This window comes from Rana temporaria, chromosome 5 (genome assembly GCF_905171775.1).
Source record: "Rana temporaria chromosome 5, aRanTem1.1, whole genome shotgun sequence".
NCBI classification, from domain to species: Eukaryota; Metazoa; Chordata; class Amphibia; order Anura; family Ranidae; genus Rana; species Rana temporaria.
In genome coordinates this window covers 331,185,929-331,205,026 of record NC_053493.1, presented here as the reverse complement: position 1 = coordinate 331,205,026, position 19,098 = coordinate 331,185,929, and the positions used below count along the sequence as shown (strand labels likewise).

General features: G+C 43.4%; 1 protein-coding gene across 1 annotated transcript in view; it reads left to right on the top strand.

Annotated features, from left to right (window-relative positions):
• The first annotated feature begins 15,729 nt into the window (after positions 1–15,729).
• LOC120941049 (cytochrome P450 7B1) overlaps positions 15,730–19,098 on the top strand; it is a 272,351-nt gene continuing 268,982 nt past the window's right edge. The window contains exon 1 of the mRNA XM_040354290.1: positions 15,730–15,943. Within this exon, the coding sequence (XP_040210224.1) occupies positions 15,852–15,943 (92 nt within the window). The 5' untranslated portion in view covers positions 15,730–15,851. The remainder of the gene's footprint in view (positions 15,944–19,098) is intronic.

The window sequence follows — 19,098 nt, the reverse complement described above, 5'->3', positions numbered from 1 at the left end:
TCTGGTTAAAGCTTGTAGGAGGAGTTTTGGTTCTCCTCTGGTTGTCCTATAAGGGCCTCTCCCCCGCCCCTCTGTATTTATTGGCTTACTGATTTTGACCAATGATCTCGCTGCTGTCTCAGTCAATGAGGGAGAGTCCCCGGACAGCCGATGCTCTTGGTTGCAACATTGCTGGATCGAAATGGGGCTCAGGTAAGTATTAGGGGGCTGCTGCACACAGGTTTTTTATCTTAATGCATAGAATGCATTAAAGTGTTACTAAACCCAGGACCCTGTATTCACTATATCTGCTTTTCCACAGTGCACAGAACACGGAAATGCAATTATTTTAGTAAATATAAACTGCTAAATACCTTTTCTCATCAGCAGTATATAGCAGTCTTTTGACTTCTATCAGTGTCTGGTTCAAGCTTTGATTCTCCTCTGGTTGTCCTATAAGGCTGCATGACTCTTGAATCTCTGTCTGGACAGTGTTGATTGGCCCTGTGCTGTTTACATGCACCCTCCCAAGAAAAAGAAAAACTCTCTAGCAATACACACCAAACTGAACTTGCCCCCAAGGCTCTGTTCTATCAGTAGGTAGATTGGGGACTGTGGAAAAAAGGGGAGGGTCAGAGAAGACAGGATCAAACTGCCTTTTTACACAATGAGGAGGATAAACCCCTTAGGTTCCACAGTGAATATAACAATCATGCTTTACTGCATGTACAGACTGATTTTACTGTTGTTGGTTTAGTAACACTTTAAGGTAAAAAAAAAAAACTTCTGCCTTTAGAACCACTTTAAAAGTGTGCACAATATTTTTTTTTTAGTGTTGGAAAGAATGGGGATGGGTTAGACCTTTATGTCTGTGCTGGGGGGAATCACAGCTCTATTTATCCTGGTGACTAATATCACCAACACAGAAAGTAACTTGGGCGGCTATAGGGGGGTGCTGGGATCATCTGCAACCCTGCAGTTTTCAGCTGCACCCCTCAAAGCCTCCCACCCACCCCAGACACTGTTCCCTGATGCTGAGTTTCTTTTACCACCCCTGCACACAGAGAAGGTACAGGAAGCAGTGTTTCTCTTCACACAGCCCGAAGCTGATACCTGCATGCAGCTACCATCCGCACAATACAATGTGGGGGGCGTGCAAACAGTAAAATAATTGCTGGGAGAAGTGTGAAGTGGGCTGGAATGTTGGAGGAATGGGGAGGGCGTGAGGCTAGTAACCCAGGGGGCGGAGAAGTGCTGTGAGCTTCACAGAGTTTGAAGGGGCGGGCAGGGCCTGTGCTACCAAAGGGCAGCTTAAGCAGCTGCCTTGGAGCACCAGGATAGGGGGGGGGGGCAGTAAAATGCACCATCGCCTACCAACATTTTATTCTATAGGGTGGGGATATGCAATTAGCTAACCTCCAGCTGTTGCAGAATTACATATCCCATGAGGCATAACAAGACTCTGACAGCCACAAGCATGACACCCAGAGGCAGAGGCATGATTGTACTTGTAGTTTTGCAACAGCTGGAGGTCCGCTAATTGCATATCTCTGCTCTAGGGTGTCTGTTTTAAAAAAAAAATTGAAATATTTTTTTTTTTAAAAACATCTAAACTAAAAATGTGAAACATGGCTCCAAGACTGTTGTTGTAAAGGGGGTGGTGGAGGGGGGGCGAGTGGTGATTGGACAATGGGGGTGGTGTCAAAATGCCCCTTTGCCTAAGTAAACAAAAGCCCTTGCACTGGGGGAGGGGGAGACTAACCCGGGGCTGTGTGTAACGGCGAGCAAACGACAATTCTAAATAAAGCTGTTACAGCGGGCTATCCCTGCTCTGTGATCCACCAGGCAATTCTCTTCCTCCACGCTCTCTTCCCGGGGCAATCGCTGGGAGAACAGCTCCCATTCAACCCCGCCTGCCTCGCTCGTCTCCCCCCTCCGGGGCAGCCCACGCTTGTCAGCTCTCATTTTACACTCGCAAAATGCGAGTAGGCGAGTGGAAAATTTGAGGGGTGCTCTATAGTGTCCTTGTAAACATGGACTGCGTCCAGATCCTTACTCGAAAATCTGCATCTGAGGACATGCGTATGCACATACTATTGAGAAAAAGAGCATGACGATTTTTACACATTAAAAAATGGATCTATTTATGGATCATTTATGCAGGAACGTTTGCCCTTTGTCCAATATTCAGTAAAATCTTTACAGGCATTTTATGGCCATGTGAATGTAGCCCAAGGGTACTTGTACACAATACTGATGTATAAACAGATACCTAGAGCAAAATTCCTGCATAAAAACGCAAGGCTGGGCTGTGTAATAAATGCACGTGTTCTCCCATAAAAAAAAAAAAAAAAAAACATTTTAGCTTTTCTTGGTTGTGACCTATATGCATACGTGTATTTGGGCACATTTGCAAGAAAAATACTGTGCAGTCCCTGCCGCTAAGCTCCTTTTTCCATCCGTGCACTTCACACAGCAGTGACTCCACCCTGTGCACTGCCCTGCTGACCTCCCATCCTCTGCCCCCCTGACATTGTTTACTGCACCCCCACATGAGACAGGCTAGATATGGCTCTGGGAAGTAAGTGGAAATCATAAATTTATGAGAGCAGAGATGAGAGGAAATATTTCCACGGGAGATACATTGTTCTGGTGACAACTGTCTAAGATGGAAGTTCTCCCCATTACTCTGTTACCCCACTCCCAGTAACAGAATAGGGTTCCGCCATGCACCTAGTGCGGACCTCATGTCTACACTTAGTAAAGCCCTGTACACACGATCGGATATCTGATGGAATCTAATCCGATTGATTTTTTCATCGGATATCCGATGAAGCTGACTTTCATCAGTCTTGCCTACACACCATCGGTTAAAAATCCGATCGTGTCCAACGCAGTGACATAAAACACTACGGCGTGCTGAGAAAAATACAGTTCAATGCTTCCGAGCATGCGTCGACTTGATTCTGAGCAAATGCGTAGATTTTTGATCAATGGATTTCCCCACAGACAATCGTTTTTTTTCTATCGTTTTTTTAACCATAAGAAACATTTAAAATTGGTTCTAATTTTTTTCATCGATGGATAAAAAAATTATGGGGCTCACACACGATCGGTTTGTCCGATGAAAATGGTCCGTTTTCATCAGACGAACCGATCGTGTGTACAGGGCTTAACTCTTTCATTTCCCATACCTTGTGACCAGGCCATAGATCTCCATAATGTGGTTTTGTATCCGGTTGCTCGCTACAGGATAACCTGTACCTGGTACAACGCCTAATGACTGGTTACGTTGAGATTTGAACTCGTACTTGGTTATTCTTAGCAACTACAATCCTCCTGCTTGTCTTGCTTAGTTAACCCCTTGTAGTGGTGTTACTTCATACCCTGTAGTGCTTTACAGACTTTGGTTCTTTAGATACACCAACATGCATCCCTTTGAATAACTTTAGACCAGGCTCAGACCGGTTAGTGCAACTTTACTGGACAGGTTACAGTATACTAGTTCATTATAAATAATCACCTTGTCCCAAACCTAACTACTGTGGCGTGGCTGCACAGGCATACCTCCATGAGTTGAGAGTCCATATTGGCATTCTTCATAGCTTGACTGTTTCATGTTGTCTCAGTGTCTTCAGCGGACTACTAGGTGCAGTAGTCCCAGTCCCTCCAAACACAAGCAAAACAAAACCAACCAATATGTCTACAATGGGCCCTGGACTTCAGCTTCCCCCTTTATAGCACAGGTGGGCTAGCTAAGACCAAAAAAAAATGGAAACTGCGCTAACAATAGTTAACCCTTTCCCCTGACCTGACCCAGCCACTAACTCACTAGAACCAATATTTCAACCTGCCTACATAGAATTGTGGGGGAATGCTTCTGCATTGATGTGATGTGATTTATGTGACACTGCAGCTGTCCTATGCAGGCTCTAAGACTAATAGCAGAGTGATTACATGACCGCTAATCAGTCAGCCTAGGTTTGTTAAAAGTGGAGAACAGTGACTGTCAATCACTGTTCCCTGCTGTGCTCCTCCAGTGCCCACTGGAGTACTAGGTTGGGGAATGGCCGGTGAGATAAGAACAAGAGGCGCCACTCTGAGCCCTGGTTCACACTGGGTACGATTTGGAACGATTTGAGATGCGATTTGACATGTCAAATCGCATCTCAAATCGGCGGCAATTGTCGGCAATGGCACTGTCCTAATCAGTGCGACGCCACATCTGCGATTTCAAAAAGTAGTTCCTGTACTACTTTTTGCGATTTCGGGCCGCGATTTACATTAAATTGTGGCCGAAATCGCGGCAAAATCGCGGCAAAATCGCAGCCACGAAATCGCGGTAAAATCGCGCATTTTACCTCGATTTTGAATTCGCAGCAGTGTGAACCTAGCCTAAGTGTAGTTTTAGGTATAAAGGTACACATTTAATAGAGATACACTCACATGGTAGTGTTACCAAGGAGATCGAGAGGCAGCAGTGGGCATGGTAAAGATGCCGTGTCATCAGCACTTTAGTGTAGTAATTAAAAAATGCCCATACTGTCTGACCTCATTGAAGATATCTGGTTGCGAATGACAGTCATGAGACTCACTGATTCTTCAATTTTATTTCTCATTAATAATAGCACCTAAGGAAAATTACACTATTTAGGCATTCAGGCAATTGGTAATGCATTTAATTATCTGCAAACTAAACAAATAAACATGCATATATTTAAAAGATCGGAAAAAAAAGGGTGACTCACAAATTAAGACCAATGGCCTTATAACTTCTTTCCAAACCTGTGAAAAGTTTCATTAAACACACAGGGCCAGATCCACGTACCTCTGCGCCGGGCGCAGCGTATCTAAGATACACTACGCCGCCGTAACTTTTTTATTTTATTTCGAATCCTCAAAGAATTTGCGCCGTAAGTTACGGCGGCGTAGTGTATCTCTGGCGGCGTAAGGGCGCGGAATTCAAATGGATGCAATAGGGGCGTGTTTTATGTAAATACGTCGTGACCCGACGTAAACAAAGTTTTTTTTTAACTGCGCATGCGCCGTCCGTGGGGGTATCCCAGTGCGCATGCTCGAAATTAAACCGGAACCAGCCAATGCTTACGACGGTGACGTAATTCTACGCAAATTCCTATTCGCGAACGACTTACGCAAACAACGTAAAAAATAAAAAATTGGACGCGGAAACGACGGCCATACTTAACATTGAGTACGCCTCATATCAGTAGCTTTAACTATACGCCGGAAAAAGCCGAACGCAAACGATGTAAAAACAATGCGCCAGCCGGACGTACGTTCGTGGATCGCCGTAACTAGCTAATTTGCATACTCGACGCGGAATTCGACGGAAACGCCACCAAGCGGCCGCCAAAAAATTGCAGCTTAGATCCGACGGCGTACTAAGACGTACGCCTGTCAGATGTAGCCGAGATGCCGTCGTATCTTGTTTTGAGGATTCAAGACAAGGATACGACGCAGGAAATTTCAAATTACGCCGGCGTATCAATAGATACGCCGGCGTAATACCTTTGTGGATCTGGTCCACAGAAGGTAAAATTGTTGCCATTTTGTAGAAATGGAACCAGCAAATTGTTGTCATAAATCATTTCCAGCATCCTGGAAATTATGTACAACATGTTCTATACTTATGGTTCAATGAGGTTCACTGCTTTGAGTCCCCTACCTTACACCATTTCCTACTAGTGATCTGAGTGGTTGCATTTGTAGGTATGGTAGTTTGAATTACTATGCTCTGGTTGTTAAACATTAATAATTTAGATTTTTGTATTTATCATTGACATAGACAATGTAAAAAAAAAATACATCCTGTGTTGCCTCATTGTACATTTTTGCATTGGTGTGTTTTCCCCATCAAACTGCCATGTGTAACTGTATGTAATAGGCTTGCATCATCAACCCAGCACATTTCAACAAACTTTAGTAGAAGATAAGCAGCTACAGGACAGTGACAGTCATAGCTGCAGTTCCCTTTAGGACCAGTTCTAGAAAAGTTTGGTCCCCGGGCAAGAATAAAATCGAGGCCCTCTCCCTGGAGTACTGCAGACCCTCTGACAGTACCCACTTCAGAAGGCATTGAATACTCTGCTCTTATGTACTTTTACCTCTCCAATTTAACCATTTGACCACCGTAAGGTTTTACCCCCTTCATGGCCAGCACTGTGCTGCTTTAAAGTATAACTAAAAGCAAAACTTTGTATTTTATTTTGGACTGATTGGAGAGGGATTAGACAATCTGTCAGTTTTATCCTCTCTATTTGTCCTGTTTACCATCAGCATTGAAAATGAAAGTAATGCCGCATACACACAACTGTTATTCATGTCATGGAAAAAAATACCTTTTTCTCTGCGTGATCCCTCTCAAGCCTGCCTTGCATACACACGATCGTGAAAAAAAATGCTCGAGCAAAGCGCGGTGACGTACAATACGTGCAACGGCACTATAAAAGGGAAGTTTCATTCGAATGGCGCCACCCTTTGGGCTGCTTATGCTAATTTCCCCGACTCATAACTTGCTTCTGAGCATGCACGTTTTTGCCCCTCGTTAAAGCTTACACACAACCGTTTTTCATGACGGCGTGAAAAACGACGAGAAAAAATAGAGCATGTTCTACATTTTTAACGACCATTTTTCTCGTCAAGAAAAATGCTCTGGAGCCTACACATGACCGTTTTTCACGACCAATTAAAAAATGAAATTTTTCTTGTCATAAAAAACGGTTGCGTGTACGCGGCATTAGGGTACAGATACTCTTTTTACAGGAGACACGTTTTAAAACATCATCAGTACCACATATGCCCACTCACTACTATAGTAATTGGTATCTTAGTAATAATCCTGTTAGTAAATCTAGAGGTGTGGCCATAGGCTTCCATACCTCGCTCTCAGTCTCGGACATTCAGGAAGTAAGTTATTCCTTCTATTATTGGTTTAGATCAAGTGGGCTTTGTTCCAACTCAAAAAGCAAGGGATAACACTATTAAAATATTTTGTCTTATCTCACACTGCCAGCTACAAAAAGTCTTGTTGTGTCTTCTTTCGCTAGATGCGGAAAAGGCATTTGATCGCCTAGATTGGGAGTTTTTGAAAGCAACATTTAGGTTTATCTTCAGGTTTAATTAAAAAAAATGATGGCTTTGTACTGTATTTGTCAGCGTATAAGGCGACTGGGCACATAAGATGACCCCCTAATATTCAGTTTTAAAAAAATGGTGGTTTTGTGCTCTTTTACCATATAAGACGACCCCCTTGTGCGGTAATACCGCTCAAAAATGAAGAGGCTGCAGCCGGGTGCTCTGTAAAGCTGTATGTAATTCAGTATATGCGCTGCTCAGCCAATCCCGGTGGGTGATGCACTCTGTTGGTGACTACAGAGCCTGCTAAGCCTGCTCGGATTGGAGTAACAAACTCTGCCAATCCGAGGAGGCTACAAAACCCCCAGTTTTTGGCTGTGTAATTCCGGTGTTAAAGGTCGTCTTATACGCCAGAAAATACGGTATTCTACTCCATCAGCTCATATTAGAGTGTTCTATCAGACACAGTTCATTAGTCAAATGGAACCCGCCAGGGGTGTCCCCTCTCGCCACTTCTGTATATATTAGCAATGGAGCATTTGGCAATGGCCTTGCGTGCTAACAACTCAATACAGGATGTTGAAATCATTGGTAAGCATAAGCAATATAAAATAAGTTTGTTTGCGGACATTCTCTTGCTTCAAATAACTAATCCAATAATTGCATTTCCGGCGCTTTTAAAGGAATTGGAACCTTTCGACACTTAAAGTAGAATTAAAATGAATGCGGCAAAATCACATTGACTAAAAATTATTCTTGCGGAGGACATTCAAGTTTCTCTTGCTGATAAGTTTTCGTTCCAATGGGCCCAGTATTATATCATTTACCGGTAATTGGGGATTCAGATACCTAAATAACTTATAAATTGTATTAGCTTAACTACCTGCCACTAAGTTGTCAACATTATGCAATCTTGTCTTAAGAAATGGTCACCAATTCGACACTCATGGCTGGGAAGGATGTCACTCTTTAAGAGGGACATCCTTTCTAGATTTCTTTATATTTTTAAAAAATTCTAATTAGGGTTCCTCATTCTTTTTTTTAGATTGACCCATTCTATATTATTAAAATAAATTTGGCATATATTCCAGGCTATAGATTCCAAGATATGAAATCTTAGTAAAGAGAGTAGATGCTGGTGGCACAGGCCTGCCGCACCTAGAATTATACCATGTGGCGGCTTTACTTAGTAGTGTGCTAGATTGGTTTTATCATGGATCTCTCAAGCAGTGGGTTACACTTGAGTCTATAACACTGACTTCTCATGGCTTCTTCCTATTGATCGGCCATGTTCAACACAAGTAACGCCTTTGATTTTATCTCTGTTATATGTATGGGATACATTTATCACATCATACAATGTATCTTCATGCCCAGGGCCATTGACTCCAATATTGAGTAACCCAGGTTTTCCACCGGGAACCACTACATCTCTTGCCTATTTGTCATTCATGTACGGATATAGGCTTGAAAACCCGAAGCTCAAAGGCAGTTAAATGGCTTCAAAATTTTCAGCTACGTAATTTATATAAAGGGATGAATAGCTTAAAGGGGTTGTAAAGGAAAAATGTTTTTTCCCTAAATAGCTTCTTTTACCTTGGTGCAGTCCTCCTTCACTTACCTCATCCTTCGATTTTGCTTTTAAATGTCCTTATTTCTTCTGAGAATTGCTCACTTCCTGTTCTTCTGTCTGTAACTACACACAGTAATGCAAGGCTTTCTCCCTGGTGTGGAGAAAGCCTCTTGAGGGGGGAGGGGGTGAGCAGGAGTGTCAGGACGCCTAACACACAGCTCCTTTCTATATCTGCAAAGTAGAGAGCGTCCTGACCCTCCTGCTCGCCCCCTCCCCCCTCAAGAGGCTTTCTCCACACCAGGGAGAAAGCCTTGCATTACTGTGTGTAGTTACAGACAGAAGAACAGGAAGTGAGCATTTCTCAGAAGAAATAAGGACATTTAAAAGCAAAATCGAAGGATGAGGTAAGTGAAAGAGGACTGCACTAAGGTAAAGGAAGCTATTTAGGGGAATTTTGTTTTACCTTTACAACCCCTTTAAGTATTTGTGGGGACTTAACTCAGTTTGAGGAGATGTGCCTTTCTGATTCAAGATGTCCTCATGCATTATCTAAAACGTACAGTGTTTCATTATCACATGCAGTTCCAGATCGCCCTTTCTATGTCTGAAACTGAAAGTGAGAACTGGGTAAAAATCTGTCCCATGAAGAATGGGCTAAGGTATTTTACCTTACTTTTAAAATAATTGTGTTGTCCTATTCACAGGAACGTAACTATAATATTATGACGAGATGGTACCGCTGTCTAGTCTTAGTAAATAAAATAAATCCAGTTATGTCTGACCTATCCTGGAGATGCAGTGAATTGAGGGGCACATTATTACATCTATGGTGGTCTTGTTCGAAAATAAAACCATTTTGGTCGGCTATATTTAAACTCAGCCATGTGGTCACTGGTAAAAATTGGCAGGATACTCCTGAGGTAGCGCTTCTCTCTTTAATTTCTGGGTCAACTAAATCAATTAAAAAGGGAATATTTAGATTTTTTTTTGATGGCAGGAAGAGTCTTAAATTCAAGTCATTGAAAGTAATACCAACACTACGGGAATGGGTAGTAGAGATGAACCATATAATGCAGATTGAAGAGCTGATATCTACAGCAAATATGGTAATTGTAATTTCTGGGAAGTCTGCGCCCGTGGGTGGAGTTTCTGGAGTCTCCTCAGATGTTATATTTTCTGTAAGGCCCCGTACAGACGAGCGGACTGTCCGCTGAAAACGGTCCGCCGGACCGTTTTCAGCGGACATGTCCGCTCGAGATTTCTGTCTGATGGTTGTACACACCATCAGACAGAAATCCGCGTGGACATGATGCGCGGTGACCTGGCCGCGCCGTCGCCGCGACGATTACTCGGTGACGTGCGCGGCCCTGGAAGGACAATGCTTCCACGCATGCGTCGAATCACTTCGAAGCATGCGAGGGCTTTCGGCCGAGCGGACATGTACGGTGAGTCTGTACAGACGACCGAACATGTCCGACGGACAGGCTTCCAGCGGACATGTTTGTTAGCATGCTAAGAAATTTTTGTCCGCTGGAAAACGGTCGGCTGGACAAATGTCCGCTGGAAACCTGTCCGGTCGGCCGTACACACGACTGAACATGTCTGCTGAAACTGGTCCGCGGACCAGTTTTAGCGGACATGTTTGGTCGTTTGTACAGGGCCTAACTGTTGGGATCCTGTCTGTTAGATGCTACATTCAATTTCTCTTTATTTTTTTTTTATTTTTTTGGGGGGTGGGTTCATTTTTTGTGTGTGGGCTGTTTGTTGTTTGTTTTTGCTTGGTGGTGTTTGTTTACATCTTGTTTTTTTTATTTTGTATGTGTGCATACATGTATATAAAAATTGCCATTGATAGCGAATATTTCGGCACGTTATACTTAGGCAGCTTTCAGCTCTTTATTTTGTGGAAATGGTGGGAATGGGAAATATAAAACTTGGCTTACTTAAGGATATTTAGGCCATGGTCACTAAGCATAATTATTCCCGTTTCCTTTCTTTTTTTTTCTTTTTTTTCTCTTTGTATTATTGTTATACAATGCCATTCTTTTCAATAAAAATATATTAAAACAAAACAAAGTAAAGGAAAATCCCTAAATGTTGGGTTGTCCCCAGAAAAGCAATAGAGGGGAAATCTTCCAATAGGGACACTAGTTCTGGTGGCCTGGAGGTCCCCAAGGGATTCCCTTAATTTGCAGGGATTTCCTTTCACTTCCTGTTTTAAGGTATATGACAGGGGGAAAGGAAAATCTCCCAAATTGGGCACAGATGGAAAAAATAAACCAACAGGGATTATAACCCTCTCTTGTTCTATCCAAAATGAAAAAAAAAAAAAAGATATGTTTTTTCCTATAGTTCTAATTAAACTGGCAATTGGTCATGCAACACTGTACACAAATGACATATTTTTTTCTTTTGGTGGTATTTAATCACCACTGGGTTTGTTATTTTTGCTATATAATCGAAAAAAGAGGAAACATTTTGGAGACATAAGGAAAGTAAGGACATATTCCACAGTGCAGTATCTAAGAGTTAAAACTATTTTTTTTTAATAAAGAGGTAAATACAAACGCAGCATGAAGTCCTATTCCAGCATCGCCAAACCTCGGCTGGCGTAATGACGTCACGTGTCTGGCCCTGCCCAGTTACATAATCTCAGAATGACACTTGTGTTGTCTGGCCATATATGTACAGTGGCCGGTCAGTAAGCAGTTAACAGTCCAGACAAAGTAGCAGTTAGAGGATTGAGACAAACTATTGAGCTTTGAAAGTAGAGCTCACAATAGTCTGTTTTTATTTAGTGTCCGACTACCTTGATCCCTGGTGGTTTGTCGTGGCCCTTTTAGACCGCCAGCCTCTCAATGGCGCTCCTCATATTGACTCCCCTTGAACAGCAAATACAGCTTGGGATCCTCAAAGGTGGGAACCCAGTCACTGGGTCCCCGTCGCTGTTCAGATTCTCCAGGCCAACATGGTCCCATAACCAGGAACACCGCGTGGCACGCACGCCCCAGCCAGATAGGTCACAACACCGGGGCGCAGTGATGTGGTCACCCTAAAGGTGGGTGCCACAGTTGAAGAAGAAGACCCAGAACCAATGGCGTCTGCCCCATAAATACCCATCCCCAGCATGCACAGCGAGGTCAAAGCCTCCTGATTGGCTGCTGGGAAAGAGCACCCAAACCTTGACTTCACTGCTGCCACCTGCAGCACTGGGGTTGGAAGAACACCCCAGTAAATCAGAATAAGCCTGCAGCACAGCCAAGCTGAGACAGAGACCCTGTTTTGCACATAACAATTTGGATTAGAGTTTAACCACTCGACCACTGGGCACTTAAACCCCCTTAATAACCAGACCAATTTTCAGCTTTCGGTGCTCTCACATTTTGAATGACAATTACTCAGTCATACAACACTGTACCCAAATGACATTTTTGTCCTTTTCCCCCCACAAATGGAGCTTTCTTTTGGTGGTATTTAATCACCGTTGGGTTTTAAATTTTTTGCGCTATAAAAGAAAAAAAGACTAAAAATTCTGTAAAAAAATGAATTTTTCTTTGTTTCTGTTATAAAATGTTGCAAATTTGTAACTTTTCTTCATACATTTTGTCCAAATTTATACTGCTGCATATCTTTGGTAAAAATAAGTACAAATTGGTGAATATTATTTGGTCTTTTTGAAAGTTATAGCTTCCACAAGCTATGTGCCAATATCTGAAAATTGTTCGGGGGTATTGCAGAGTATTGTGCGAGGGTATTGCAGAGTATTGTGCGGGGGTATTGCAGAGTATTGTGCAGGGGGTATTGCAGAGTATTGTGCAGGGGGTATTGCAGAGTACTGCGCAGGGGGTATTGCAGAGTATTGTGCAGGGGTATTGCAGAGTATTGCGCAGGGGGTATTGCAGAGTATTGCGCAGGGGGTATTGCAGAGTACTGCGCAGGGGGTATTGCAGAGTATTGCGCAGGGGTATTGCAGAGTATTGCGCAGGGTATTGCAGGGATGGCTGAGCAGGGATGGCTGGATCTGTGACTGCAATAGTCACAGATCCAGCCCAAAGCGCTGCTGACACCCGCTCTCCTCTCACACTGTACCGATCGGTACAGAGATGGGAGGGAGGAACCGGCGTCATCAAATGACGCCGGTTTGTTTACATGTGATCGCTCCGTCATTGGATGGAGCGATCACGTGGTAAACAGCCGATATCAGCGGCAATTTACCGCGATCCGTGATGCGCCGGGTCCCCTGGACCAGCGGAGGAAGTGCAATGCTTGACACAATGTTCTGTTGGGAAACCTTGGTCCTTCCCTTCATGTGGATGTTACTTTGACATATACCACCTACCTAAACATTGTTACTGACCAAGTACACCCCTTCATGGAAACACTATTCAGCAGGATAATGCCACACTGCAAAAAGGACTTGGCTTGGCTTCCAAATTCTCCAGATCTCAATCCATTGAACATCTGTGGGATGAGCTGGAAAAACATGTCCAAACCATAGGGGCCCCACCTAGCAACTTACAGGCAGGGCCGCTGATAGAAATCATGGGGCCGGTACAGCCTAATGGGTCAAGGCTGTTTTAGTGGCAAAAGAGGGACCTACTCAATATTAGATGGGACCTTATTATGTTATGGCTGATCAGTGTATTTTACTACAGCTGCGTATGTCTAAGGTGGGCTCATCAGTTTTAACAATTTGAAATTTGATTCTCTTATGGGATTCTCAGTTTCCTACAATCTTCTCATTGATGTTTATTGGACTGTGACCATATGCAGAAATGATTTCCTTTCATTTTAATATATGCCATCAAATGTATTATCCACACAATTCTAACATTTATTTGATTGATCAGTGTAGAGTTTGTATACAGTATACACAGTATATCACAAAAGTGGGTACATCCCTCACAGTTTTGTAAATATTTTATTATATCTTTTTGTGTGACAAAACTGAAGAAATGACACTGTGCTACAATGTAAAGTAGTAAGTGTACAGCTTGTATAACAGAGTAATGCTGTCCCCTCAAAATAACTCAACACGAGTCCCTCCCTTCGGGGGGGGGCAGGATCTGGGGCCCCCTTGTTAAGCAGGCTTCCAGATTCTGACAACAATTGTCCGATGGAGCATACAGACGGTCTGATTATCCGACAAAACACATCCATCGGACAATTGTTGTCGGAATATTCGATCGCGTGTACGGGCCTTTCAAGTGAATTCTGTATTTTAACAATCTTTTATTTATTTTTTGTTACATCTTTGGTGCTTTGGTTTTATATATATATATATATGATTAAATTAGTGCTCGCAACAAAATTGAATTTTTACTTTTACTTTAGCACATGTTCTCCAGGGAAGTGTTTGCCAATCACTTTCCTATAATGCCGCGTACACGCGAACGTTTTTTCATGTCATGGTTTTTCTCGATGTGATTCCTCTCAAGCCTGCCTTGCCTACACACGATCGTGATAAAAAATGCTTGAGCAAAGCGCGGTGACGTACAACACGTACGACGGCACTATAAAGGGGAAGTTCCAATCGAATGACGCCACCCTTTGGGCTGAATATGCAAATTATCCTTCTCATAACTTGCTTCTGAGCACGCAAGTTTTTTTCCCCATCGTTAAAGCCTACACACGACTGTTTTTCATGAAGAGAAAAAACGACGACGTTAAAAAAACGACGAGAAAAAATAGAGCATGTTCTAAATTTTTGATGTAACAATAAAAGCAGTGCAGCGCAACCTAAAATGTAAATATAAACCCTAATAAATAATGTCCATGAGAAGAAACAGTCCACAAGTGATTGTGAAAAGGCACAATGAAAATGACGCTTCAAGCATCCAGAGAGGCAGCATCTCATTCTGAGGAGCAGTCAATGACAGAGAACAATAGATTGTCTTCATTTATGTTTCATATGCATGTTGGAGACAAAGCTCAGGACCTTGATCGACACCTTTGGTATGCTGATCGATTGGATATTCTAAGGCCCCGTACACACGACCGAGTTTCTCGGCAGAATTCAGCCAGAAACTCGATCGGAGCCGTATTCTGCAGAGAAACCCGGTCGTCTGTACACTTTCGGCCGAGGAAACCGACGAGGATCTCGTCGGGCCAAATAGAGAACATGTTCTCTATTTTCTCGTTAGTCAATGAGGAAACTCGGCTCGCCAAGATCCTCGGCGGCTTCACAAGGAACTCGACGAGCAAAACGATGTGTTTTGCCCGTCGAGTTTCTCGGACGTGTGTACGGGGCCTTAGTAGTTATACTGGGAATGAGTTACATGCCATGTGACCTATTATAGGTCGAATCAGTGAGGTGAGAGGCCACTCTGTGTGTGGTGGAGGCATTTCTGGCCACGTTTGATCCACATTGCTTGCCGTCATTTTCATTGTGCCTTTTCACAATCACTTGTGGACTGTTTCTTCTCATGGAAATTATTTATTAGTGTTTATATTTACATTTTAGGTTGCGCTGCACTGCTTTTATTGTTATATTTCTTGAGGGATTTTTTATGAATTTACCTTAAGTGCTGGCTTGCAACCATTATTTACTGTTACATATTTTCCAGTGCTGAAATTTTCCTATTTACTAAATTTTTAATGGCCATTTTCCTCGTTGAGAAAAATGCTCTGGAGCCTACACACGATCGTTTTTAACGACCAATTAAAAAAATTGCATTTTTCTCGCCATGAACAACGGTCGTGTGTACGTGGCATTAGCCTTGAAAATTGCCACTGCTTTTTTTTTTGTTTTTTTAGCATTTAGCTCCCGCTGACTTCTGCAGATTTGGAATTGAACTTTCGTGAAGTTTGTGAATCTGAATCCCAGGGGTTCAGCTCATCATTAGCACTGTCCAGTCAAAGAAATTGTGGAACTACAAGACCCAGCTACTATTTCTGGTTCTCATTGAATTTAGGAGAATGTTTTGTCTGGTAAGCTCTCGTCTGAGTAAAGTTGCAACACTTGGTTGGAATTTCCCTGTGTCTGCCTATTATGGAGCAGCAGCAGGAATCATAAGATCCAGGGAGGCGTTTCTCTGTGTGATCCATGCTGTCTCTGCCTCGCCCCTTGATAAAAAAAAAAAAAAAAGTAGAGAAGAAAGTTTTGCAGTGACATGCAGTAAGTAGTAATACCCAGAAATAAGGATCAGCTGCAGAAAGAGCAGTGCCTTGTGTAGTGGAAGGGGAAGGGGAGCCTCAGACCACAATGACGTTCTCCATCCAGCTGTTGATCGACGCCGTCGTGCTGCTGACAGTGACAGCCACCTTCTTGCTGTTTTGGGCAAAGAGGAGGAAGAGGTATGTGTGTTTTTTTATTCTGCACAGCTTATTATGGTTTCAAAGGCCAATCACTTTCCTCTATAGCTCTCATAGGCTTCCCTTCCACCAAGCTGACCTCACACTAACATGCTGCTCTTTTTTGTTTCATTGATTGTAGTAGTAACAGCGGGGATAAGAATAACTGCTGGGAATGTTCTGTTTACAATAGCTAGAGAAAGAAGTAATTGTACAGGAATCTACGAGCTCTAGGGATTAAATAAAGGGAAATGCATTTTTTTTTTTTTTAGTAAATACAGCAAATTTTCACATTGCAAAAGTTTTAAAGGGGTTGTAAAGGAATTTTTTTTCCATAATAAGCATCCTTTACCTGCAGACATTCCTCTTTTCACTTCCTCATTGTTCGTTTTTGCTCAGAAGTTGATCTATTTCTTCTCTGTTCTGTTCACTTCCTGCTTGTCTGATTGTTACTGACCACCGTGATGGGAGGCTTTACTGCGGTGGTCAGTGATGTGCTCGCCCCCTCCTGGGAACTACATCTGTGCGGCAGGACGCTCTCTACGTGTTAGAGACTTCAAGGAGGTGTGAATTACTGGGCGTGCCGCAATTCATACTGGGAAATGTAGTTCTTACGTGAACGAGCGCCGCAAACCAGGAAGTGAATGAGAGAACAGAAACTAGAACGCCGGAGGTGATATAGATAAATGAATTTAATAGGTATTTACTCGTTTTTTAACAGAATCATTACACTATTCTGTCTACCTTGCAGACTGTGGGGCAGATCCAGAAAGAGAGTACGCCGGCGTATCTACTGATACGCCGGGAAACTTTCAAATTTCCCGTGTCGTATCTTTAGTTTGAATCCTCAAACCAAGATACGACGGCATCTGGGTTCGATCCGACAGGCGTACGGCTTCGTACGCCTTCGGATCGTAGATGCAATACTTCGGCGTCCGCTGGGTGGAGTTTGCGTCGTTTTCCTCGTCGGGTATGCAAATTCGCTTTTTCCGACGATCCACTGCGTACGCGCGGCCGTCGCATTCTCTTACGTCGTCTCTAGTCGGCTTTTTCTGGCGTATAGTTAAAGCTGGTATTTTGCGGCGTATAGTTAGATTTGCCATGTTAAGTATGGCCGTCGTTTCCCGCGTCGAAATTTGAATCATTTTTTTTTTTGCGTAAGTCGCCCGTGAATAGGGATGGACGTAAGTAATGTCTAAGTTAAAAAAATTACGTTGTTGCGACGTCATTTTGCGCAAATGCACGGCGGGAAATTTAGGGACATGCACAGTTCATTCGGTGCGGGGAAGCGCTTCATTTAAATGAAACACGCCCCCTACTCGCCGATTTGAATTACGCCTTGAGAGATACACTACGCCGCCGTAACTTACGTCGCAAATTCTTTGTGGATTCGAGGAATTCAAAAGTAAGTTACAGCGGCGTAGCGTATCTCACATTCGCTGCGCCTATCTAAATGTATGTGGATCTGCCCCATTAATTTTAGGCAAAAAAAATGTTTTCCTTTACAACTCCTTTAAGTGTCGTTAACAAGCCGTAACAAATTTCCGCAAACCTTACCATAGACTATAAAACCAGAGTGCACAATCTCCTTTAGTCCCCGGTCACACCGGTGCATCTTGTCATGCGACTTAATAGTTTCAAATCGCATGACAAATTGCACGCTATTGTCCGCAATGGAAGCTGTCAAAGTTCTTGCACTAATTTTTGCAAGTTCAGGTGTGACTTGCGTAGACATCTGTGCATGAAGTCGCACAGATGTCTTCCAGATGTCTTGACATGCGGCTCAGAAATCGTGCGGCTTCAAGTGAATTTGCACGAGTTCAAAGCCGTATCTGGTGGGATCGAAGGCTTAGGCCCTATTCACACTTGTGCGTTTTCGCAAAGCACGAAAAAAAACAGAGTCATGTTTGCAGTACCATTAATCCTTAATGACATCCCAAATGTGAGCATCAGATGCACATTTTGCCATGCTACAAATCGCATGACAAACACAGCAAAATGCGCTATAAAAAATTGGGAGAAGCTCTATGCCTGAAAAGGCTTAGGAGCATAGGCGTGCGCACAGGGTATCTCCTGATACGCCGTCGTATCTCTGTGATCCGCCCGTCCTAACTATGCGGCGGATTCATAGAATCAGTTACGCATAGCTAGCCCTAAGATACGACAGGTGTAATTGACTTACACTGTCGGATCTTAGGATGCAATTCTATGCCGGCCGCTAGGTGGCGAGGCCATTGCGGTCGGCGTAGAATATGCAAATGACTAGTTACGGCGATCCCCGAACGTCCGCGTTACCCGTCGCTCTAACTTTACGTTGTTTCCGTCGAGATACGCGTCGTAAAATTAGGGCTGAGCCCTAGGTGTTCTAAGCCATGTTAAGTATGGCCGTCGTTCCCGCGTCGAAATTTAAAACATCACGTCGTTTGCGTAAGTCGTCCGTGAATGGCGCTGGACGCCATTTACGTTAACGCTGAAACCAATGACATCCTTGCGACGTCATTTAGCGCAATGCACGTTGGGTAATTTACCCGACGGAGCATGCGCAGTACGCTCGGCGCGGGAACGCGCCTAATTTAAATGGTGCCCGCCCCATTTGAATTGGGCGGGCTTGCGCCGAGCGCGTTTAGGTTACACCGCCGCAAGTTTACAGGTAAGTGCTTTGTGAATTAGGCACTTACGCTGCAAACTTGCGGCGGTGTAACGTAAATGGATTACGTTACGCCGCCGCTGCGTAGCGGAAATGTATGTGAATCTGGCCCTATAATCTCTGCATGTGGTGCTGATTTCCCCGATTCCCGTCTCCGCCCTGTAGTGCTGCCAGCTTCCCTCCTCTCCTATCAGGAGCGGGGAAAGGGGTGGTAAATATTTTATTAACAGGCCTTTCTTTCCTGAATGAACACAGTGAGCGATCTGGACCGATCGCTCCTATCTTCATTCTTAACTGAAGCATAGCAAACTATGTTTACTGCAGGCTGCAGAGAAGGGGAATGGGGTATCTCTGTCCTCAGTTTGTTACTCGAAGAAACTGAGTTTTTTACTCGAAACAGACCCCTGATGTCTCAAAAGTGAGACATCAGGGGTCTGTTTATTCACCAAAGCCCCATAACGGGGTTCCTAAGAAAATTGTAAACAAGTTTATAAAAAAATAATATAAAAAA